The sequence below is a fragment of the Eulemur rufifrons genome, chromosome 7, assembly GCF_041146395.1.
Source record: "Eulemur rufifrons isolate Redbay chromosome 7, OSU_ERuf_1, whole genome shotgun sequence".
NCBI lineage: Eukaryota > Metazoa > Chordata > Mammalia > Primates > Lemuridae > Eulemur > Eulemur rufifrons.
In genome coordinates this window covers 1,259,502-1,283,675 of record NC_090989.1, presented here as the reverse complement: position 1 = coordinate 1,283,675, position 24,174 = coordinate 1,259,502, and the positions used below count along the sequence as shown (strand labels likewise).

The window sequence follows — 24,174 nt, the reverse complement described above, 5'->3', positions numbered from 1 at the left end:
TCGGGCGCAGCCCACCCCAGGCCGGGGTCCCCCTGCCTCAGCCGAGGGACCTCTCAGGGCTGCAGGGCCACCCTGCTGGGCTGGCGCACCTGCCCTGTCCCTCGGGCGGGACGTGACCGGGGACCGAGAAGCCCACACTGCTCCCCCTCGCAGGACGAGGTGCTGTTTCCCAGCTGGGAGGCCCTGTTCTCGGGCTCCCAGGCCCAGCTGAAGCCCGGCGCCCGCATCTTCTCCTTCGACGGCAGAGACGTCCTGAGACACCCGGCCTGGTAGGTCCCCGAGGGCAGGCGGCACAGAGCTTTGGCAGAGCTCCCAGCGAAGGGGTGACATGTGCCGTCTTCCTGACGCCCAACGTGTCACCCAAGTCTTTGAACTGATCCTATGCAGGCTTTTTACTTGAAAATTATAAAATCCATAGAGCTTAGAGAAAACTCCCCGGAGCTGACCCCCGGCACCACTGACAGCAGCCTGGCCCCAAGGCCAGCCCAGGCGCCCGGGCCCTCCTGTCCACGGCTGGCAGGCTCCGCGCACCCGTGACGACTAACCAGCCCCCTGGGCTGCACGTGACGTCACAGTGACTTACTCACTGAGGATGAACTGCAAGGGCAATTCTGAGAGCATGTTTGCGTGTGAAACAGTGACAGAAATTGCCAGAATGCCCTCAAAAAGGCATCACACCAAATGTGCCCCTGCCCACTAGGTGTGAGGTGCCTGTTTCCCCAAGGCTCTGCTTTTACAACGGTGTTTTCAGGTGTCACACAGGTGTGCCCCGACAGGTGCCGGGTCCTTGGCCATCCTCTTGCTGAGATGCACCTGCCAAGGGCCACCCTCCTCCCTGACGTGACAGCGTTGGGCAGGGCGGGGCTGGCCCCAGGCAGGCGGAGCTTGTTCCTAGCCAGGTGGCACCAGGACACCTCTGTCAGGCAGGGCCAGGCCCACCCAGCTGGGAGGACCCCCCTGAGGCACCGGGGCTGAGCCCTGCACCTCTTTGGCAGGGGAGCCCGGCAGGGGCGGCGTGGGGTGCGGGGTGCGGCCTGGGAGGCGGAGCCCCTCGGACAGGCAGCCAGCCGGGAAGCCACGTGGCCTCCGGGATTGGGGCCCCTCCTTGGCCCGCGGGGAGCAGGTCTGGGCGTGGCTGACGGCGGTGCCTCTTGCAGGCCCCAGAAGAGCGTGTGGCACGGCTCGGACCCCAGCGGGCGCCGGCTGACAGAGAGCTACTGTGAGACGTGGCGGACGGAGGCTCCCGAGGCCACGGGCCAGGCGTCCTCGCTGCTGGCAGGCAGGCTGCTGGGCCAGCAGGCCGCGAGCTGCCGGGGTGCCTACGTCGTGCTCTGCATCGAGAACAGCTTCGTGAGCGGCTCCCAGTAGGCCTGGCGCCCAGACGTGGTGGCCGGAGGGGACAGGTGGGGGGCCAGAGGAAGCCCCACTGCGGACAGGGGGTGTCTGGCCAGCAGCCCGGGACCAGGCTGGGGTCCCTGTGTAGTTCACATTTCATGTAATCCTCGAGAAATAAAAGGAAGCCAAAGAGTGTATTTTTAAAAAAATTTAAAACGGAAGCTTGATGGCAAGACGTGAGCCCACCCACCCCTCCTGCCTGGGAACCCGGGAGCCCACTGGCCTGGCCTGGGTCACCCCGGGGGCGCCAAGTGGAGCCTCAGCCCAAAGCAGACCACGGCTCGATTGCAGCAACAGGCCCACTCCAGACTCCTGCTCGGGAGGCTGCGCTCGCCCAGCACACGAGCGGCTCTGGGCCTGCCAGGTGCCGCCAAGGGCCCTCGATCGCCCGGCAGGCATGGAGCGCCCCTCTGTGCTCAAAGCCCAGGCCCATTTGCAGACCAGCCCCGGCCAGGCACCAGGGGCTGAGGCCACACTCGGCACGTGGCCACCCAGCGTCTCCTTGAGGTGAACAGGCCAGCTCAGGTCACCAGGGCAAGGGGCACCCGCCTCTTTGCTGGCCCCAGGCTCTGGCCCGTCCCCGGTGCCATGTGCGGGGCTGGGACATGGCCAGACTCCGTCCGTTGCCTTCCCTGCAGCCTACCCTGGCACATGGGGCCCGTCTTCAGGCCCCTGCGATGGCCTCCAGTGACCCGTGAGGTCACATCCACAGCAGGAGAGCTCGACTCCGGCCACATCCAAGCTGGGAGTTTCGAGGGACCCAGGCGTCGGGGTGTGGCAGCTTCCTGTGTGGGGCCCCCATCCTGTGCCCGGCACCCCCGTCCAGGGTGGGGATGCCCAGCGCTGCCTTCGCCCAGCGGGGCCCAAGCCGACCCACAGGCCCCAGCCCCCACACCCCAGGTCCTGGGCTTACCTCTGCCGGCTGCGGGCTCTGAAGCCCAGGGAGTGAAGGGGACAGTCGGGAGCCCCGGCAAGGATGGCGCTCAGCCAGCGCCGGCCACAGCGAGGGGCCAAGGCTGGTGCACAGCAGCGGGCGAGGGCCACCACCGTCTGTCCATACCAGCACTTCAGGGGGCTGGCCCTGGGCATAGTCACCGACCGTCTCCCAGAAAACCCACATCCTTGCTCTCCTTGTGGGGGACTCGGGGGCCCTTCGGGTGCACGCAGGCCTCTCTGGGGAGCTGGCGGGCAGAGCAGCCACCGAACTGTGTCCTCAGCCGAAGCCCGACAGCGTCTGTGCGACAGCGTTACTTCCGTGGACGGACGTGCACATGGGTGGCCGGCGTGCACCTGCCCCGGGACTGCAGCAAACCCGTGGGGCTGGTTCTGTGACCGCGTGTGACGTGGCGCCAGTGCAGACAGACACCAAATAAAAATGACCTTGACACTGAGCTGTGTGTGCTGGCAGCCTTTGCTGTCACGAGGGCAAAATTACCCAAAATGAGGCTCCAGAGCTTTTGTGCCTGGACGGCCCAGCTGGCGGGACCTGCCGAGGGAGTGCAGGTGTGCACATGTGCGTGTGTGTACACAGGTGTGCATGTGTGTATGCAAGTGTGTACGCGTGCTTATGTGTGCAGGTGTGCATGTGTATACGCAGGTCTGCAGGTGTGCATGTGTGTACGCAGGTGTGCACACATGCCTGTGGGTACAGGTGTGCACACATGCCTGTGGGTACAGGTGTGCATGTGTGTGCGTGCAGGTGTGCACACGTGGGTGCACACAGGTGTGCGTGTGTGTACACAGGTGTGCACACAGGCATGCATGCACACGCACAGACATGCTCTCTCGGGGCTCCTACTCGAAGCCTGTGGGGGGTCTGCACCCTGTTCTCTGCACAGCTGCTGGACCCGAGGGCCGTGCAGGCCTCATGGGCAGCACCCGGCTTGCTCCCGGGGAGCAGGGGCAACGCCGACCTCAGAGCCCGTGCAGGGCGGGGGGCGCAGGCCCTGGGGGACCCAGATGCGGGTGAGAGGGCCCTCCCTGGGTGAGGGCGCCGGGCCGAGCCCTGCGCTGCAGGCTGACCACGGGGTTCACGGTGTGGTCGTGCCGCGTTCCCGCACCCTCAGCCCCTGGCTCCACACACCATGTCCTGCTGTCCTGCCAGCGGGGCCCCTTCCCAGCAGGGACGCACCCGGGGACCGTGGTCCCCCTGGCTAACACCATGGGCTGTGGCTCAGGCCATCCTTCTCCTGGACCCTCGACCCAGGGTGCCCCAAGACGCCCCGCTCACCCGAGCTGACCCGGGGGACCCCCAGGCACAGCCAGCTCCAGCGGCCCCTGGGCCAGAAATTCTATCCCCAGCTTCCCGTGTCGCGCCGGCTGCAAGCTGCCACGCCTCACTGGGGTCCGCCAAGTGCAGACACTGCCCAGAGCCCCCAAGCGACAGGTCGTGGAGGGGACAGGTCGTGGAGGGGAGGCGGCTCACAGGCACCACGGGCCCTGGGGGGGTCCTGGCTTGGGGCGGGGAGGGAGAAGGCTGGGCCGATCCTGGCTCCTCCCTGACCCCCGGCCCCCACCCGGCAGGCCAGGCCGGCCCAGAGTCAGACACCGTCTCACACTCGGGTCTCTCGGTTGGTTTAATGTATTTTGGGAAGAGCGTTCGTGTGACCGACTGTCTTCCATCTCCGAGTGACACGTGAATGGCCCCCAGACCCGGAGGCCACTGGAACACGTCTCCCCAGCACCGGCCCAGGAAGGCAGCCAGGCCTGAGCACACCCAGGGGCGTGTCCACGGGGACAGGGACCAGTCCTCCTGGCTGGCGTGAGCGTGTGACCCACTCTCCAAGGACACGCAGGTCAGTGGTGACCCATGTCAGCAAGAGGGCCCGGGGCTGAAGCCGCCGGCGGGAGGAGGAGCCAGCGCCCAGGACCAGGGCCGCCGGCCGGGACGGGTCTGCCCGCAGCCTGAGACAGCTTCTCCCGCAGAAACAGAGAAGCCAAACACAGTTCCTCATTTCATGTTAAAAAACAAAACAAAACAAAGATCAACCTGGATCAACACCGCAGCACCTAGAACAGGAAACGGCCCGGGGAGCCCAGGCTCCCAGCTGCCCTGAAGGGTCCAGGATGTTCTATGGGGCTGGCGTCCCCTTGGCTGCCATCTTGGCCACCTCACCAGCCCCCAGGGACACATGGGACATGCCTCATGCCTCCCCAGGGGATGGAGGTGGGACGGCCTGGTGGACACCAGGACCCAGCCAGCCTCTTCCAGGCCAGAGCAGCAGCCGGAGCCCACAGGGCCCGACGGGGCGGCACAGCCAGGCAGCTGCTCTGCGTGTCCCCAACAGGCACCCGATACCAGGGTGAGGCAGGGCTGGGGAGGGGTTCTCAGGGGGCCAGCCGCGTGGCAAACTGAGGCCAGGGACCCTCACTAAGGCAGGCGGCCCACGGGGCACTAGGCGGGCACACACAGAGGGTCACAAGCAAAGGCACCAGGGGCCCCGGAGTCACTGGTCCACGCTGGGGACCACGCGTGTGAGGTCAGAGCCCCAGGTCGGGGCAGGAGCGCAGCGGGAAGGCGCCCCTGGCATCAGGAGGCCAGCCGCCCGCTGGGCCGGGGCAGGAGAGTGGGCTGGGCCGGGGCAGGCTGGCTCTGCCCCTGAGAGGCCGGCCCAGGGGCCCAGGCGCTGCCCTCCAGGTGCGGTGGCAGGAGAGGTGGCGGGGCAGAGGGCTGCGGGCTGCCGAGGTCCCCATCCTTCAGGCTGAGCCCCTGCGTGGCCTTCTCCTCCAGGGGGCTCCTCAGCTCCTGGGCCAGGGGCAGCGGCTGGTGGCCCCGCTGGAAGTGCCGCAGGCCATCGAGCACGGCCCCCAGGAGGTAGAGGACGGAGAGGACCAGGAAGTACAGGAAGTAGACCTGGAACTGGAACACAGGGGCCCGGTGAGGCCTCGGGCCAGCTCGGAGCCGTAGCTCCGCCCGCGATGTGGCCCTGGGGTCTCCCTCCGCCAGCTCGGTGCTGCCCCGGGTCGGGGAAGCCCCGGGCACCGGCTCCCCTTCCGGCCATGCCTGGCACGGCCCTGACGCGGGCCTCCTGCCTCTTTCCCAAGAGACCCTGGAGCCCTGGTGCGCAGCCCGCCTCCGTGTGGCCTCCAGGGTCTGCTTCCAAGGCCATGCTTCGTGGGGCTGCGTCCTCGTGGCTGCTGAGATGGTACGAGGACATGCCTGAGTGCCAGAAGGTTCCACCAGTGGAACCAGGCGAAGAGAGCTACTCCCTAGGCCCAAGGCCCACTGTGGAGACCTCTGCAGCCCCTGCGGGCTGAGCCAGTCCCCACCCTGGTGGCAGAACGTGCACCTTGATGACAAAAAGGAAACGCCCCTCCTGGCTCTCACAGCCAGGGCGGGAGGGACTGATACCTCCCCTGCACCGGGCGGGGCCCCACCATCCCCGCACCAGAGGGTCCAGGAGGCCGGGGGTCTTGGGGCTCCTGTGGGCAGAGCCCCGCCTGAGTCCTGCGCGAGACGCGAGACCCGGGCCCCGTCCCCCGGCGCCCGTCCCCCGGCGCCCGTCCCCCGGTGCCCGTCCAGGAAAGCTCGTTTCAAAGCAAACAGCAAATGAACCTGCGAGGACGCCGCCTCCAGGAAGACGGGGCTGGCGCACAACTGAAATCCTGAGACTGCGGAACGAACACGGAAGGCTCTGGAAGGTGCAGAGAGGCACGAGGACCAGCCGGGACCTGGCCCAGGGAGCGACCTGGTGCTGCTCCCCAGGTTTGTTCTCTCTGCCGCGTAGTTTTGGAACCGAAGAAGCCCGTAAGCTGGAAATGCCGACAGACCCAGCACAAGCCGCTGTCCCCAGCCAAGGAACCAGGAAGGGGCAGCCCAGCAGGCGGGGAATCCGTCCCCAGCCACACACCACGGAAAGGCCCGGACCCCACCCGCCCACGCCAGCAAGGAGCGCGGCGCCCAGACCTCACCCGCACCAAGTGCCCCTGGCGGCTGCTGTCGGACAGGGCCACGCGGAGCATCTGGACTTTCACCCCACGCACGCTGGTGCCACGAAGGCTGAGTGGGGAGCCTGGACTTCCACCCACCTGGCTACAGCCAGACACACCTTCCCTGCTGCAGCTGCGCCAGGAGAAACAGCCAAACGGGGATTCAAATAAGATCCGTCCCGTAACATCATACCCCAAACGCCTACATTTCAATCAAACATCACTCAGCATCCTTAGAACCACAAAGATCTCAGAGTGAATGAAAGACAATCGACAGATACCAACACCAAGACAGAGACGTCAGAATTACCGGGGAAAGACCTTACAGCAGCCACCATGAACGCGCTTCAGTGAGAAAACCAAACCTTTCATGTTGGGAGCAAACGAAAAAATTGTCTCAGCAAAGAAATAGGAGGAATAATAAAATTTATAACTGAAAGATACAATAACCAAAATAAACTCCATGAATAGTCTCAACAACAAAATGGAAGAGACAGAGAAATCAATCACTGAACTAGAGATAGAACAACAGAAACTGCCCAATCTGAACCACAAAAAACAGACTGGGGAAAAAAAAAAACCACGCACAAAGCCTTAGCCCCCGTGGGACTAGAAATAGACTCCCATAGGTATGCCCAACTTTTGACAAATGTGCCAAGGCAGTTCAACTGAGGCAAGATAAGTCTTTTCTACAAATGATGCTGGAACGAATGGACACACAGGCCAAAAAAAGTGAACCTCAACCTAAACCTCACACCTTACATAAAAATTAACCCAAAATGTATCACAGACTTAAATTGTAAAATTATAAAACCTGTGTAAAGAAACTGGGGAAAATCTCTTCAACTTAGGGCAGGCAGAGTTCTTAGACTTGACACCACAGGTATGAGCCGTAAAAAAAAAAAAAAAAAATCGTTAAATCAGAGCTCATGGAAATTAAGAATATGACACAAGCTACAGAGTTGAAAAACCATTTGCAAACCATATACATTCAACAAAGGACTAATATCTAGACACACAAACTGCTCAAGACCCAGCGGCAAGAGCAATTGGACCGGAAGAGGGGCAGAGGCCTGAGGAAACACTCCCGCGAGGACACACCGACGGCCAGCAAGCAGGTGGGGAGACGTCCGACGCCAGAACCCATCAGGGAAACGCAAATTAAACCACAACAAGGTGTCGCTACACACCCATGGAGCGGCGACAGCAGCCAGTGACGACAGCACCACATGCTGAGGGCCGGGCAGGTCTCACCACGGCCGGTGGGGACGTAAACCGCTGGGGACGTAAACCGGCGCAACCACCGTGGAAAACAACACACGACCGCGACAGGACCCGCGACCGCACTCTGGGCGTTGGTCCCAAAGAAGTGAAAACCCACATTCACGAAAACCTGCACAAGAACGTCTGCTACAGTTTCATCTGTGATGTCCCCAAACAGGGGACAACCCACAGTCCTTCAGCGGTGAGTAAACAGGCGGCGCTACACGCACACCTCAGAATGCCGCCCGGCAGCACGAGGGGACAGTAGCTGCTAGCGCAGCAACCAGGGCCACCGCCGGAGAAGAGCGCAGAGAGAAAAAGGCCGATCCACAAAGGCTGGGTGACACGAGCTGGCGTGCAGGGAACGCTCCTGAGATAACAGCGCACGGTGGGCACGCTCAGTGGCTGCCAGGGGTCAGGGGGTGGGGCTGGGAGGAAGGTGGGCTGTGGAAGGGCAGCACCGGGGATCCTGCGAGGATGGAATGTTCTGGAACTTGACAGTACACCAACGTGCTGGTGGTGACGTCCTACAAACCCGTAAGATGTGACCGTCAGGAAAACTGGGCACATGAACCTCTGTATTAGTTCTTACACTGCATGTGAAGTTGAAATTACCCCCAAATAAAGTTTAATGTACTAAACAAACCCAGGACGCCCCAGACCTGCCGGCCTCCTGTGCCCCAGCACGGCTCCCACCGGCCCCAGGCTTTGCCCTATTGAGCCGGACTCCCGTCCCCGCTGTTCTCCCGCTCGGGGTGGCACGAGACGAGACGGGGACACCCAGAGCGCGGCAGTGGGGCGGGGGGCATGACGGCGGCTACACCCTTCTCTGGACCCGCCAGGACCCCTGGGCACGGACCCAACGCCCCCCCACCGGAGTCACCTTCTGACCCACAAATAAAACCAGCCAGAGAGGAGTCGGTGTATCTTTGTTGATGTGACATGATGCAGGAAGAACCTGCCTCGGCCTCCCCGCGGTCCCTCGGGGCAGGGCCTGGGGCCGGGGCCAGCGGGGACGGGAAGGAGCCCCCGGGGCCGGCCCTGTGGGAAGGCGGCTCCCGCCCCTCCGGCCAGCCCTCGGGCCCCTGCAGCTCCGGGTGGGGGTTGGGGGCAGGGTGTGTGCTCAGGGTCAGGGCCCGCAGGTCAGAGGCCAGGCCTGCCTGCGTGGTGGGGGCCATACTGGGCCTCCAGGGTCTCTGGGACAGGCTCCTCCCGCCATACACATGGGTAGCCACTGCTGTGTGGGCGCAGGAGACAGCCGGGGCTCCCAAGACGGGGGCGCCTCCTCCCAGCCAGCCGGGTGCTGCACACCCCGCCCACGCCGGGCACGTGCCGGGTCAACACGGGCCTTCCGGTGCCACGTCCCCTCACACCAAGAACAGCTGCCATCCTCACCCGAAGGGCATTTCCAACCCCCACAGGGCAAGCTTCCTTGCGGGACAGTCTGTGCCCCGGGAACCAGGACGCCTCTTCCTGCCCTGTGCCTCCTTCCCAGCCACGCAGACGCGACACTGAACTTCGGAGCCGCCCGCTCGGCACCCTCAGAGGACAAGCCCTGACAAGCCTCTTGCCAGCGATACCTGGGCTCCCAGTGGACAAAGTCCTCGTCCCGCCGGCCAAGGTGTCGGTCCAGCCACAGCCTGGGGGGCGGGGCAGTCACCGAGGAGCCCGCTGCACCCACCACCCGGCTGACTCCACTGGTTCAGACAGATCCCCGCCTGGCTGGGACCCGGGAGCCAAGCCTGTGAGTGTCCCCGACCACACAGCCAATGGGAACCTCAAGCTCTTCCCAGAAGCACCAAAAACCCCGAGGGGTGGGAAAGGGAGAGGGGACCTGGACAGGGCCCCTCGCGGCAACCAAGCAGCCCACCGGGTCCTCCTCCCTGGAGAGAACAAGCTCAGGTGTGCTCTAACCCGGGCTCCGGCCACCAGGCCTGCACCCCGGCAGGCGCAGAGCGGAGATGACGGACGGGGCAGCCATGGCGGTAGTGGCTGGGAAATCCCCACGCGACCTGGTGCCCGCCGCGAGCGAGCCACCTGCTCCGCCGTGCCAGTATGTCCTCCTGGAGGTGCCTGGGCCTGCCCTCTGCACCCTCAGCCCACGGCGGACCCCACACCGGGTGGGCACCAGGAGGCCTTGGCAGGGACCCCAGCCGTGGCTTCGCTCCCGAGGACACAAACCCGCAACGGGCTCACCTGCGAGTGGACCACGAGGCCCAGGCCCCGCTTGTCCGAGACGACGAGCGTGATGACAGTTTTGAGAATGGTGGCGAAGAACGTGTTGACTCCGAAGACCAGGGCGCAGAGCTCTTTAGACAGAGAAGACGCGATCTGAAATCTGAACGGAGACGCAGACCAGGGTCAGACCTGCGGGGGAAGGGAGAGGCGGCCGCCCGGGGGCCACGCTGGGACCTGCCACGCGCTCGGCAGGGCCAGCACAGGTGGAGAACCCCTCGTCCAGAATGCTTGCGGCCAGGGGCGCTCAGATGTGGGAATATCCTCACAAACACACTGAGGCATCTTGGGAGGGGCCCAAGGCTAAACCCGAGACTCACTCACGTTTGTCTGCACCTGACACACACACAATCACTTTCGATAACTTTGTGCAAACGCGAGACTGTGTTCTGACCCATCGCACCAGGCTGGGCGTGGGCCGTCACTGGTGAGTCATGTGGGCACCAGGGCAGACCTGGGGCATTTCCCAACTCAGCTCGGGGTGCTGAGCCCGCACGGGGTCTCCCAGCCTCAGGAACACGGGCCCGGAAGACGCCAGGCAGGTCCCCAGGTGGCTCTGGGACAGGCCCAGTCACAGTCACATGAAAAGGCTCAGAAAATCACCAGAAGAACCCGTGGACACAGACAGAAAAGTCCGGAACAAAAATCTTTCACATACATTCAACAAATGCGGGACAGCGCAGTGAGACCTGGGACTCCGGGGTGAGCGCGGCTGGGGCGTGCCTGGCGGGCACCTCCCGGGAAGGGACGGGTGCCGCACCCCTGATCCTCCCCCAGGAAATCAGCACTTGCACACAGAGCCCGGCACAAGCCCAAGCACTTTTAAAAAATAAATAAATAACTGGACCAAAAACAATGTGCTAAAGTTCATCTGAAGAAAAACGAAAATGGGCAAGAATCCTGCAGGTGCTGGGGGACAGGGGGGACAGCGGGGTCAGTGGGGTCTGCAGGGCGGGGGCAGGGAGCGGCCAGAGCAAGCACAGCCCCAGCGACCGGACACCCAGGAGAGGGGTGCGGGGACAGTGAGGACAGCTCCGGGAAGCTCGGGGTGCTCTGAAAACCCCGCGGTGGAGCGAAGGGCAAGCCATGACACGCGGCCGACGCTGACGCCGAGGAGGGCCACCGGCAGATGCGACAGAGGGAAGCACGTTACAGACAAATGAAAGAACATCCCAGAAAGAGTCCAAAGATACAAAGTGGCCACTGAGTCCACAGCCGGAGGGTGAGCCTGGCTCCACCCAGGGAGCTGCCCACGCGTGTCCTGCAGCCCCGTCCAAGGCCTGCGCTCCTTGGGGGCCCTTCCCGGTGGGACTCTGCCGAGGGCCGTGGTCAAGATGTGGAGACAAAAGGTCTCAGCGTCGTGGACGGACCAGCGAGGCTGGACTGCAGGCGAGCGTCCGCCTTCCTCTTCACTCGCCCCTGCACGGCTCCACCTCTTCACGATGGGTGATTGTAACTTTCATAATTGGCAAACACATTCACAGTGACGGCTACCAGCAGGAGGCCCCAGCACCTCTCCAGGGTGCCGAAGGTCAGGAGAGGGGAGCCCACCAGGGGACGCCTTGGGCCCCGACAGGTGGAGGGTGGTGACAGCCCAGGGACCATGGAGCGAGCCCACCGCAGGGAGCGGCCCCAGCAGCGCACGTGGCTCGGGGCAGGGGAGAAAGGACGCTGGGTGTGCGCCAGGCTTCCTGTGGGCGGAACGTGCAGAGGACGGGGGAGCGTGGTGGCAGCCATGTGTAGGCAAGGCCAGGCCACCAAGCAACAGAGGGGGCGACTCGGGGACAGATGCTGGAGGACACTCTCCCAGCTCAGGGGGAGGAGGCAGGGGACAGATGCTCTGCTGGGTGTGTGGCCACAGTGTGGCCCCAGAGTGGAGGCGCCAGGCCAGTGTGGCCCAGGGTGGAGGGGCCAGTGGGGAGGGGCCGGGCCAGGAGCCCCTCCCCCCGCCCCGGGAAGTGAGGCCCAGCGAGGGGAGTTGGGCCAAAGGCCTCCTGGGAGGGGAGAAGGTCGGGGGGCCTGTGTGTGTGGCGTGCGCCAGCGCGAGTGTGTTCTGAGCGTGTGGCGTGAGCATGTCAGTGTGCTGTATCACTGTGTGGGTGTGTCACTGTGGTACGAGCGTGTGTTAGCGTGTGATGTGTCTGCGTGGGTGTGTGTGTCAGTGTGTGGGCGACAGTGTGTGACCTATCACTGTGTGTCCGCGTGAGTGCGGCACCCCCACACGGGTGCACACCGTCCCGGCCCAGGCGTGGTCTCAGGAGAGGGTGTACACAGTGGTGTTCGGAGCAGGGCACGGTGCGAGCCCCACCGGGTCTGGGAAAGCAGGAGGAGCCGCAGGGCACCCGTGGGCCCCAGGAGAGCAAGGGGACCCCGTCAACTCCAGGCGGGCCCTGGTGAAGGGAGGACCCAGGACACCCAGCACGCAGGTCACACCAAAGCCCCGGAGGCTGACACAGGCAGGGGCACAGGGGCCGCTCCGGTGGCCAGCACACAGCCCCCCAAGCCTGCCCGCAGAAGCCGGCGGAACTCACGTGGCGATGGGCACGAGGAACTGGTAGAAGCCGCGGAAGAGCACGAAGGCGGCGTAGCAGGGCCAGATGCTGTAGGAACTGAACAGGAGGAAGACCAGCCCGGCCTGCGCCGCCGTGATGCCCGCAATGACCAGCTTGGACCACAGCGCCCAGCGAATCTTCAGGAAGCCAGCGGCGAAGGACGTCATGGCACCTGGGGAGGGGGCGTCACGGCCGTCGGTGGTGCGGGGCAGCAGGGTACGGGGGACAGTGGGCTGGAGGGAGGAGGTCAGGGGTGTGGGGGGCCGGGGTACAGCGCCCAGGACCGGGATGGGGGTGGGGAGGCGCCTGGGGTCGGGCTAGGTGGGAGGCGCTTGGGGTCCGGCTGAGGGGGCGGCGCCCGGGGCGGGGACAGGCTGGGGGGAGGGGACAGCCCCGCAGGCCGCTTACCCAGCAGCGTGGAGGCGGCGTCAGCTGCGCCATTGTAGACGCGTGCGCTGTCCGTGGCGGGGCGCACCACGTTCCACAGGATGTGCACGTAGTAGACGATCAGGTAGTAGCCGGCCGAGTTGAAGACCCACCAGAGCGACCAGAGGCGCAGCTGCGGCAGGCGCAGGCTGGCCCCCAGCTCCCGCAGCATGCGCGCCAGGACAAAGTCCCTGCAGGCGGCCGGCAGCTTCCTGGGCGGCGCCAGGCCGGGGCGCATGGGGCCCAGCTCGGAGGGCGAGGCCCCGCGCAGGGGCGCGCCGCGGTTAAAGAAGAGGCTCCTCTTGGGGCGCTTCAGGAAGAGCGCGAGCAGCAGGCTGAAGGTGAGGAAGGCCAGCGACACGTAGTTGAGCGTGGTGAAGGAGACGCCGCCCGCGGTGACCAGCAGCTGGCCCAGCACGGAGCTGGTGAACACGCCCAGCAGCACGGCGGCGCGCGAGTAGCCGGCCATGCGCTGGTAGCGCGCGGGGCGCACGAGGGAGAAGATGTAGGAGGAGTAGGCGATGCGCGCGGCCATGGTGACGCTGTAGAAGAACTCCATGAGCTGCATGTGCAGCACGGAGCGGCCCAGCAGCAGCAGCAGCCACACGGACACGTAGCTCAGGCCCTGCAGCAGCAGCACCGGCTTGTAGCGCAGGTAGTCGGTGAGCAGGAAGATGGGCACCAGCACCAGCATGTACGAGTAGGACAGCACCGGCATGATCTCATTGGTGACCTGCGGACCGGCAGGCGCCAGGCCTTAGGGACATCCGTGCCACTGAGGGCACGGCCCCTGCCCCACCCACCTCCCTAGGAGCCCTGGTCCCGCTGCAGCGTCCTCTCTGAACACGGCAGCGGCTCGGGTCCATTTGGGCAGCCTGGGAAACCCAGGAGCCCGGCCCCACTGGCCACTAGACCCAGCTCGGCCAGGCGGGCAAGTGTGCGCCCACAGAAACCTGCAGCGACCTCAGGAATGATCATTAACCACACATTAATCATGTCAATCAAGGCTCATTTACTTTTAATGGGATAAAATATAGTTTGATTTCATCTTAAATCTAACAGCATGGAAAACAGCCATAACAGATACACCACCCCCCGCATGAGCCACCCACGGTCCTACAGGGGACGTCCAACGAAAGGCCCAGATAGGGGCAGACGGGGAAGATGGAGCTCACAGGACACCACAGGAGGGGGAGGAGCGGGAGAGGACGGAGCAGAGGACAGAGGAGAGGAGGGTGAGGAAGGAAGGGAGGCTGCACTCCCCACCACCCTCGTCCCAGAGCAAGGTCTCCGCCCGGGGAGCAGGGAGCAGGAAGAGCACCCCAGGACACGGCCCAGGCCACATTCAGGGACAGCACCCTGTGCCCCGCTGGCTGGCTGGGCAGGGCCAGGACACACCGGGGGCCCGGGCAGGGGCTGCCTTGGGTCCAGCTGGGCACATTCCCAGGGCGGGCCCACCTGTGCCAGGCCCAGGTCTCTGGGGGACAGACATGGGAGCCACCCTGCGGTCAGCAGCAGGTGAGCCAGCCGGGCCTTGCCGGGCTCCCTCAGCTCCTGCCTGCTCAGGCCACTGAGCCCGACGCAGGCCTGACCAGCAGCAACCCCAGCATTCTCCCCGTGCACCGTCCCAGAGGGCCAGGACCCCTGGTGAGCATGTCCCTCAACTCTCGTGTCTGCTCTGTGGCCTGATGTGCCTGGGGCCTGGCCACCGGCCATCGCGGTCATCTGGTGAGCAGGATCCCAGAGTGGGGCCGGGGGTCAGGGAACCCACAAGCTGAGAAGCCTCCACAGGCTCGGAGAGCGGCCGCCCGGAGGCCCCACCTGGGACAGCCGAGTGCCCCGCCGCCCTTGAGCCTGCGTCCTCAGGGGAGCCGGGACAACCCAGAGGCCCTGTGGCCCAGCCACACCAAGCACCAGAGGCCGCCCAGCACCCGTCCTCTCACGTCAGGACCTTTGGGACACTCCGTGCTGGGTCAGAGAACTTGGGGCCTGGCAGCAGGGTCTGCACACGTTCACGGTAAAACCCTGGGAACACCAAACACCCATGTTGAAGTGACCTCCCGGCGACTGCGCACTCGGTCGCAGAGACTCCATCACAGCCAGCCCAGGAACTCCCGCTGGGACGGTCAGGCCATGGACCTCTCGGATTCAGGGAGCAGCAGCTCAGAAGCACGAGCCCTCCCAGGACCTCAGGGTTCCCCACCCCCAGGTGCAGGGACTGCTGTGGCCTGGCACCCCACCCGTGGCCAGGGCACAGTTCCTGCCCCCAGCCCGGAGTCAGCACGGGAAAGCCCAGGTGGGGGTCTCCATAGAGCCCACAGCCCCCTGGAGAGGGACTGCATGGACTCCACCTGGTTTACTCCTCAGAGCCAGGCGGGGTCTGCAGCCGCGGCCTCTGGGGCAGAGCGGTCCCTCAGTGCCCCCGGGAGCCATGGCGCGGGCCCCGCCGCACAGCCTGCTCCAGTTTGCTCAGACTTGGCAGGCGGATGGCAGGGAGGCTCTGCCCAGGGCTGTGACCTATGTCCCACTTGGAAGGCCATTGGGGGAGGCACCCACAAAGGCCCAGTGGGCAGGGGGCATCTGTCGGGCGGCCACAGCTCTGACACAAGGACAGCCACCTCCTGCCTGCGCCCAGCATCCGTGCAGGGAGCTGCGCCCAACCCAGGCCCAAACGGCCCCTGTGCAGCAGCTTTTCTAACGGGGGAGGGGAGGCAGGCGAGACCCCAGGGTGGGCAGGATACGCAGTGGGGCCGGGCATGGGCCGGCAGAGGGGACAGGAGGTCACAGGAGGAGGGCACCCAACGGGAACTGACTGGCTCACACCAAACCCCTGGCCGGGGACCAGGTCAGGAAGCGCCGTTGTGCCAGCTCTCGGGGGCTGGGGGGGGCAGCGCCTCCCACCACAGGGCCCAGTTCCTCGCGGTCGCAGGCCGGGTGCGCCGGCGAACCTCGGCCCCCTGCAGGCGCAGGTCCGCGAGCTCAGGGTGGGGAGCAGGCCCCCCAGCCAGCGCTCACAGTGCAAACCACGCAGGGTAATTTGGCCGAGTTCAGCATGCCCCAGGAGAAGGACGACAGCGTGTCTAAGACACAGCCAGCCCAGGCCCAGCCAGGGCCACAGTCTGGGAGAATAGCGCCTGCCTCGGGAGAGACGGCAGATGCAGGCGAGGAAACCAGCTCCTTAACCTGCTCCTCACAGCGCGACCGTCCACACCCGCCTTCGAGCACTGTGGGGAAGCAGGAGTCGCCCCAGAAGGTCAGCCTGGGCCAGCCGTCAGGGCCACCGCAGCCCAAGGGTGCTGCGAGTCCCTGCACCAAGCGTCCCCTGCAGGGTGGATGCTGGAAACCCTCGGTGACCCCCAGATAAGCGCCTTGCGGTCCAACCCCATAGGCGCAACTTAGGCCAGGCAGCAACTTGCAGAAGACGTGTCCTAGGACTCTGTGTGTGCACGTCCCAGACACAGGCCCAGCAGGGCAGGGCTGCCCGCCCGGCCAGGCCTTTCCTGCAGCCAGAGGGGCCGAGGCGGTGGCCGGAGCCGCCTGCATCCCGGGCCTCGGGGGACGTCCAGGGCCCGGTGGAATGGCTTCCTTTCTGGAATCTGCTCTTTGATCAGTGAGTGTACAGCATGAGAGAGCAGGCAGATGAGATCTATAGCATTTTTGCTACAGAGACTTCCTGATTTTCCTATTTCACTGGAAGCTTCCCACATGTGCTTGCTCTATAAATAACCTCAATGGAGCATGGTGGCCTCCTTTAGGGGCAGAGCAGCCCCTGCCTGTCCATGAGCGAGGGACGGACTGGCTCGGGTGGGAGGCGCTGCCGAGAGGGGACACGGACACAACCCCGCCGGCTCCAGCCCCCGCCCCGCCACCCACACGGGGAGCCAGGGCAAGCCCCGGCCGTGCCTGGAAAGAGATCCGGCTCTGGCGGTCAGCGCTGGCCATGGGATCAGACACAGCCACACTCTGGACTCTGGACTCTGTGTGGGCTGGTCATGCAGGGAGCACTTCCCCCATCCGAGAGGACACTCCTTGTCTGCACGGCAACGCCACAGTTCCAGGGTCCAGCCGGGCAGAGGCCGAGCTCCAGGCCAGGAGGGGCCGGGGCTTCGCGGGGCGAACCGGGGCAGGCCGGCCACACCGACTCGGGCACAGAGGCCCAGCAGGCCCAGGACAGCTCAGGGGGCAGCCAGCGCCAGGTCCTCAGGACAAGGGGGTCGGGTGGGGTGGGGGTGACCAGGGCTGGGACGCCGGCCTGGGAAAGTGCTTTAGCAACAAACGCCTTCCATGTTCCTTCTGATTGGCGGTGCCTTGTGTGGAAGGACACACGACAAGCTCGAGAAGGAAACTGCTTCAGACACGGCCTGTCACTGCTCCCATTCTTCGTGTGGCCTTAGGGACCCTGACTGGGCAGAACCTTAATGGTAAGGTTTCACTAAGACCCTTTGTCCTTGCGGCTGAGTAAAAAGAAAAGTCCCTCAGTAATCTCTTTAGGCAAATAGCTCAGTCCCTGCTGGGGGCCAGCGCCTCCGGCCGGGCCCTGTGCACCACGCACCGCGCACCGCGGGCCTCGTCCACCCTGCTCCCTCAGGGACCTGGGGGACTCCAGCCAGCTCCCCGGGCGCCGTGAGCTCACTCAGCCACTTACCGTCTCCAGCCTGGGGGCTCACACGTCAGAGAGGAGCCCCGCCCTGGGACGCCGCTCCCTGCCCACCCGCCTGCGGCAGCCCCGCACCCTGGCGCCCACGCACCTGCTCCTGGGTGAAGTTCTTGCTGGGGCCCAGCAGGTAGGGCGTGATGAAGCTCTCCCCGGGCCGCATCTGCGCCATGAAGCCGTAGAAGCACAGGTAGAACACCAGGCACCGCCACGACTGCAGCTCGAGGTCCGGCCCGGCCTCTGCGGGCGCCTGCTTCTCCACCACGGGGCCGGAGGGCATCGTGCTGCCCAGGCCCACACGCAGCCCTGGCGGAGACGCAGGGGACACTCCCGCTGGAAGGAAGAGCCAGGAGTCAGGGTGGCTCGGCAGCCAGCCTGCGCGCACCGCCCTCCCCAGAAAGGAGCTGGCGGCAAGGGTCCTCCCGCCACTCGGGCAGCGGCCAACACCCGCGTGGTGGCGGGGCACAGGCCCAGACCCCGGCCTCAGCCTGGACCGCCAACCTGAGTGTCACCGGAGCCTGTATCCATCCGGAAGCCACCCAGACCAGCTGTCACCACCTCCAAGGCTGACAGAAGCGTCCAGCCACATGGGGCTATTTAAATGTTAATTAAAGCCAAATTAATTAACTCACTTTATTAACAAAATTTGAAACTCAGGGTTTGGGGCACACACCCGACTCACTTCACAGAGCGGGAGCGGGCGCTGTGGCTGCTGGGCTGGGCACGGCCCTTCGCCCCACAGGCCCGGGCAGCCCACGTGTGAGCTGCTGCTCTGTGGCACTGAGGTGGCCCAGGGAGGGTGCAGGTAGGAACAGATCCTTCTAGAAGGTCAGGCACACACCTGGCCACACCCTGGGCAACCAGCGACAGGTGGCAGAAGCTATAGGTCAGAGACCTAGCGATGTCCCGTGGGCCCCTGGGGACAGATCCCGCACACAGCGGGGGACACAGCTCCCGGAGCCGCAGGCGGGTGAAGCCCTCGGTGGAGGGAGGGTGGTGGGCGGGTATCCTTGAGGGGCTGAGGGCAGCTGGGGGCAAGACGGGCTGGACAGGGTGACGGGACAGAGTGGAGGCCCAGCTGGAGCCCAGGGACCTGCAGTCCCGAGAGGCAGGTTCCCCTAGAGAGAAGGGGCAGTAATGGGAGCCATGACATGGGCGTGACACATTCCCCAGGGAGCCCCCATGACAGGCCTGTCTTCATGAGGCCACCTGAGCCCAACCTCAGGGCTGCCGCGTGGGTCCCTGGGGACTCTGGGTGAAGCTGCAGCAGCCAGGCGGCCGAGAGGACCCTGCTCCAGCCCCTTGCCCCGACCTGACTCTGCCAGGAGAAAGGCTGTCGGGTGCAGGTGAGTGCCCTTGTCACCCGCCAGCCGCCCGCTCCAGCAGGCGCAGGAACCCCGTCCACTCGTCCGAGCACGAGGTCACCCTCGGCCTGTTTTCACACCTGCGTCGCTGTAGCCGGTGCTGCTCTTCCGCTAAGCTGTTCCTGTCTCAGTCGGCCGACAGTGAGCTGCCACAGAGCCGCGTGGCGGGCGGAGAAGGGCTCACACCAAGCTGGCCTGTCCCGCTGGCCTGTGTCAGGCTGACCTCCAGGCCCAGGTAGGCCCTGGTGGGGTCAGACGCCGAGGGCAGCGCGCACAGCGCACACTGGGCTGACGCGGGGTTGGACGACTTGCCGCTCGGCTTTGGCCAGGGCGTCTGCGGAGGGAGAAGCCCCTCCGACCCTCAAGCAGGGGGCACGGAGAACTCCCTAGACGTGGGGCCAGCTTTGGGGGTCCAGGGACAGTCACCCCAGATTTTCGGCACTTAGCCCCCTGGGCTGAGAGACCACGCAGGCTGGAAGTGCTCCCGAAATCCGCCCACCTGACACGGGCGTACGAGAGAGGTGGCCTGCGGGGACCCGTCAGCACTGTCCCAGCGTCCAATCCCTGCGCGCTCACATCTGCACAAGGGAAAGTGGGCAGGCTTCCAGCTGTGAAGCCCCAGAGCAGCAGCAGCCGGTGGGGGCTGCAAGGAAGGGGAGGGCAGGACCCCAGCCCCACAAATTCCAGAGAGTTCCAAGGGGAGGAGATGCCAGGGGAGACGATGGGACAGTGCCCTCCACCGAGGGCAGCAGTGACACCAAGTCCTCACAGGCTGGAATGAAAGTCAGCAGGCAGGCCTGGGAGGCACGCACAGGCCGCGCACTGCTTCAGCCGAGACAAAGCTGAGGCCTCCCGCAGCTCCCTGGGAGCCTGGGCGGCAGCTGGGAGGAGGTTAGCGACCCTGACGCCCAGGGAGGCCACAGGCAGAGCCGAGCACCCCGCACTGCACCCCCAGGGAGACCCTGCTCAGCCCCGGGGCTCACCTCGAGCTCACCGGCCCCGTCGGCCAGCTGGACGCCCACAGCAACTGTACTCTCACCCCAACTATGTCACTCCGGCCGAGGCTGAGCCGTCAAGGATTTAACCGAGTCCACGGCACCCCAGGGCCCAGGTGTTCTCAGCCCCCTATTCTGGAAGGCGCCGGCTCCAGAGGTAGTAGCACCTCCCTTCCTTGGTGTCTAGGAAGTCCCAGAGGCCAGCAGGAGGCACGCTCACTCCTGGGGCTGCAGAGACCCGGAGGTGGAGCTTCCCACGCAGCAGGCACAGCTCATCCAGAACCTGCCCCACCGAGTCACCTGCAGGCCATGTGAGCCCGGGCAGGTGACCCACCACACCTGGAAAGGCTGCTGTCAGGACTCCCAGCGTTGCGGGGAGGAAGGCCCGTGAACAGCCAGTCTGACTGGCCCCAGCAGGCCGCCCGCCCCAGCCCAGACAGCCCGAGGCACTGTGAGGCACCGGGGCCCAGCAAGCAGCCCAGCTTGTCCGCCAGGATTATGACACAGAGGAGGAGCCTCGCTCCCCAGAAGAAATCAACAAGGACCTGGTCCAGACGCTGGGAGCCCCACAACACACCCAGCACTGGCATGGGGAGCAGAGGAGCTGGGGTTCAGGGTTCAGGTCCCCAAAGCTGCCTCCCAGACAGAGCCTCCTGCAAGCTCCACCCCCACCCAGCCCAGCCCATCCTCAGGGTCCCCACCAAGCTCCCCAACTTACAGGCCGCCATCCCTGCAATCCAGGTGCAGGCTAGGGAGGCCCGCCGGGGCCCTGGCCCCGCTTTGTTCTCGGACCACATGATCTCAAAGGGGCTAAGGGCCCAGGCAGGGCTCCAGAGCTCACCCGGGGTTCCATGACACTACACGACACACAGGACAGGACGCACCTCCAAGGACCCCTGCTGGGCAGTGCCCTCCCCCTGGGCATCTCCATACACACCTGCTGGGAAGGGACGCCTCGGGGGTCCCACAGGGATGTTGAGCACCTAGGGGGCGCAGTCACAGGCCCAAGTGACACCAGGTCCATGCAAAGAGGAACGCAAGCTCCTTCCCTGCTCGGGAAAGGGGACAAGGGACACACTCTCCTAGGACAAGAGCCAAGAGGCGCTCGCTCTGGACAAAGGCGGCCTGCCTGTCCCAAGAGGACCTTTACACCCACGTCCCACGGGACCCGCGGGGAGGAGGTGGCAACAGCAACGACATGATCAGGAAAAGCAGGGATGGTGCCAGACCCCGAGAGACGCCCCGGTCTCCCCAAGTGTTATTCTAAAAACCTGACCCCCGTCCATGCAGGGCCCTTCCCCAGCTCCTCGGGAGGGGGCACGGTCCTGGAGCAGCCCTCCAGGAGCCCTCCCCGGGGAGAGAGGCACCTGCGGGGCACCCAGGCCGACACGGGCGCAGGAAGCCTCTGGGCAATCCCACGTGGCAGTGCTGCCCCGCGGGGGCCACAGCAAGGCCACGGTGCAGGCGGGATCATCCATGTGAACTAAGCGGACCTCCTGGGGACAGGAGGCTGGAATGTGCGTCTCTTCCGTGCGTCTCCCACACTCTCCCAGCACTGCTGGACACCCAGCTGCACAAACTTTGAAAACAGACCCATGGCTGCCGATTCCAGAGCCTACAAGCCAAATGACAGCGCAGCTGAGACGTGAGCCAGCGCAGGTGACAGGCCCTGGGGAGGAACTCGGCCCGTCCCAGGAGCACTGGCTGTCACACAGCAACAGGGGTCAAAAATCCAGGGTCTCAACTTGAAATCCGACTTTAATGTTGGTCACTAATGGAAAAAATGTTGAATACGACAGCAATTTGCAACCCCAAAGCAGGGGGGCAGGCCTCCAGCCCTGTTTACTCTGCAGTCTGTGGGAGGACAGGCTGGGGCAGCCGCCCTGGCCACCACCTGCGAGGGGCTGAGATTAGAGACAGCCAGGTGGGGGGTCCGGCCTCAAGTCTGCCTTCCCTGCCAGTTTATTCGGCTCACGTGAGGTGAGTGTAATCCCGTGACCAGTGGTCAGCGCCACTGAGACTCGGGGTCCTCTGGTTGCTACGACAGACTTACAGCCCAGCCGAGCTCACACTCCAGGAGAAGGTGGGGGAACTTGGACCTGTGCTCGCAGGAAACGGAGGCTGGAAGACCCCAGCCCGGCCCTGTGCAACTCAGGCCTCTTCCAGGCAGCGGAAGGAAGTCCCCGGCTGGCCAGGAGGGTTGGAGGCAGGACCGAGGCCAGCTGCCTTCAGGAGAAGGTTCTAGCAGCCCCCCAAGTCCCGGGCCCCACTGTCCCCTCTGGCCACCCTCCAGCACCTGCCCCGCTCTGTCCTCTCAGCACCCAGGGAGGCTGGGGATGGCAAGACCAACACAAAGCAAGCACCACGCATCATTTTGTGTTTTAAACTGGCTACTCGAAGGCTAACCAGGAAGGTTCATTACATTTTCAGAACAGCTGCTAGTAACAAAAAGAAAAAAGAAAACATCATCGCACCTCCCCAATTCAGATGAACAAGTCCAGTGTTCCTAAGAGTGTAAGCAAACCGTCCGGCTGTCCCACTCTGTTTCCTATCTTTGTCCAGCACACATGACTGGAATATCTGGAGTTACAAAAATCTACCCAAGCCCCCCCTGAAAGAAGGCCATCAGCGGTACAAATGCAGCACCCCACACCAAGGCAGCCAGGGAGAGGCCTGGGCTCCCAGGCCTGGAGAGCGCGGGCAGGTCCACTGGGCCAGAGGGGCTTCAGTTCTGCTGATTCCATCTTGGGGGACCCTCAAGTCTCCTTGGGGGGAGACCACCCCTTTAGATGGCCACCCAGCACACAGCTCCAAGGACCTTATCCCACCTTCACCTTGGAAGCATTCTGTAGTTAGCTCAGGGCTGGCTTGGACTTCAACCCGTGTCCTGAGACCAGGCGCCCCAGGATGATGTGAACAGCCCCTGGGAGAGGGCTCTCCAGCTGTGGCCATGCTGGAAGGACCCACTCAGGGCAAGGCTGGCAGGCCCTGTCCAGGCGCTGACATCACCGCCTGTTCGCTCTGCTGGAACAGTGCCAAGAGCTGATCCAAGGGGAAGTTGCACCTACACCTGCACCTACACAGCTCCTGGCCAGGCGACAATGGCACTGGAGGCAAGCCAGGGGCCCGCCCCACGCGTGGCTCAGCCAGGGCTCTCCTAACCCCCTGGCAGTCCCGAAGCAGCACGTGCTTGAAGGTGGCTCCGCCCAAGCAGCGCCTGAGCGCGAACTAGCAAACAAGCGTCCATGAGTTCCTCCAGCGAACTAGCAAACAAGCGTCTACGAGTTCCTCCAGTCCCAGGGGAGGGACCCGGCGCCCCAGGGCTACGCGGGGGGCAGGCCAGGGTGGGGAGGGGACGCGCTCACAGCCCCCACTAGCCGCCTGGGGCGGGTAGTTAGCGGAAGGAAGCCTGCAGCGCCACAGTGGTTCTGCCACCGTGCGCCCAGGGTGCCCAGCCTGCATGAATGGAGCCAACCATGCCAACGCGGCCCCGCACTCAGCCAGGGCCCCGCGGACTCTGGCCGGTTCCCCGCACTCACCCAGGTACCCCAGACACCCCGCAGACCCCGGCCCGCGCCCCCCGCACTCACTCCAGGGCCCCCGCAGACACCTCGCAGACCCCTGCCAGCGCCCCCCGCACTCACCCAAAGTCCCGCAGACATCCTGAGACCCCGGCCCGCGCCCCCCGCACTCACCCAGGGCCCCGCAGACACCCTGTAGCCCCCGACACGCGCCCCCCGCATTCATCCCAGGGCCCCCCAGACACCCCGCAGCCTCCGACACGCGCCCTCGCCAGCCCCGGCGGCCCCGTTCCCCGTACCGGCAGCTCGCAGGGCAGCGGCGCTCCGGCTCCGGGACCCGGCCCCGCGCACACGCGGACGCTAGGACTACAGCACCCACAAGGCCGAGCGGGGGGCGCGGGTTCTGCCGGGAGGCGGGGGAGACCGCCTCGTGTGGCCACGCCTCCCGGAGGGGCGGGGCGGGCGCTTAGCCGCGGGAGCGCGCCCACAGCGCGGGTGGCCGCGTCAGGCAGTGAGCGTCCCCGCTCGCACGGCCACGCGGACACACGCCAGCGCTCGCGCTCCGAACCTCGGGCAGAGTCTCCCCGGGCGGGTCGCGCGGCCTCGCCCCCAGGACCCTCCCTGCTCTCAGCCCCTTACTCCTGGCCCCGCCCTACTCCCACCCCTCCCCCTCCACCGCCCAGGCCACGCCCCGTCCCTGGCCCTTCCCTCTGCCCTCCTCCCCGCCCTCCGCTCCGCCCCCTCCCCGGCCCCTCCCTCTACCACCACCACCCCTGCCCCCGCCCCCGCCAGGCTCAGCAGGGACGCACCTTTCCCTTTCGCCGCAGTGGACGACCTGGT

The 24,174-nt window shown here is 65.2% G+C and overlaps 2 protein-coding genes across 8 annotated transcripts in view; one reads left to right on the top strand and one right to left on the bottom strand.

The window, feature by feature from the left end:
• The window catches only part of COL18A1 (collagen type XVIII alpha 1 chain), a 90,892-nt gene extending 88,070 nt beyond the window's left edge, over positions 1-2,822 (top strand). For 2 of the 5 annotated variants that reach the window (XM_069474892.1, XM_069474891.1), the window contains exons 40-41: positions 154-269; positions 1,158-2,817. In XM_069474892.1, coding sequence (XP_069330993.1) covers positions 154-269; positions 1,158-1,368 — 327 coding nt within the window. In that variant the 3' untranslated portion in view covers positions 1,369-2,817. Of the gene's footprint in view, positions 1-153; positions 270-1,157 lie in introns of all 5 variants that reach the window. The other 3 variants (XM_069474890.1, XM_069474894.1, XM_069474893.1) reach the window with 3 other exon arrangements.
• A 974-nt stretch (positions 2,823-3,796) lies between these two features.
• SLC19A1 (solute carrier family 19 member 1) lies at positions 3,797-23,688 on the bottom strand. 3 transcript variants are annotated; one of them, XM_069474895.1, is made up of 6 exons: positions 23,634-23,688; positions 17,549-17,787; positions 12,783-13,533; positions 12,354-12,546; positions 9,784-9,925; positions 3,797-5,254 (listed from the first exon to the last, which is right to left on the bottom strand). In XM_069474895.1, the coding sequence occupies exons 2-6, from the start codon at positions 17,732-17,734 to the stop codon at positions 4,925-4,927; spliced, it is 1,602 nt and encodes a 533-aa protein (XP_069330996.1). In that variant the 5' UTR covers positions 17,735-17,787; positions 23,634-23,688; the 3' UTR covers positions 3,797-4,924. The 3 variants fall into 3 exon arrangements, 2 of the variants coding, with proteins under 2 accessions (XP_069330996.1, XP_069330997.1); XM_069474896.1 differs by lacking the exon at positions 23,634-23,688 and adding an exon at positions 20,751-20,768; XR_011233979.1 differs by having other exon boundaries at positions 5,192-5,254; positions 8,983-9,925.
• Positions 23,689-24,174: the final 486 nt, after the last annotated feature.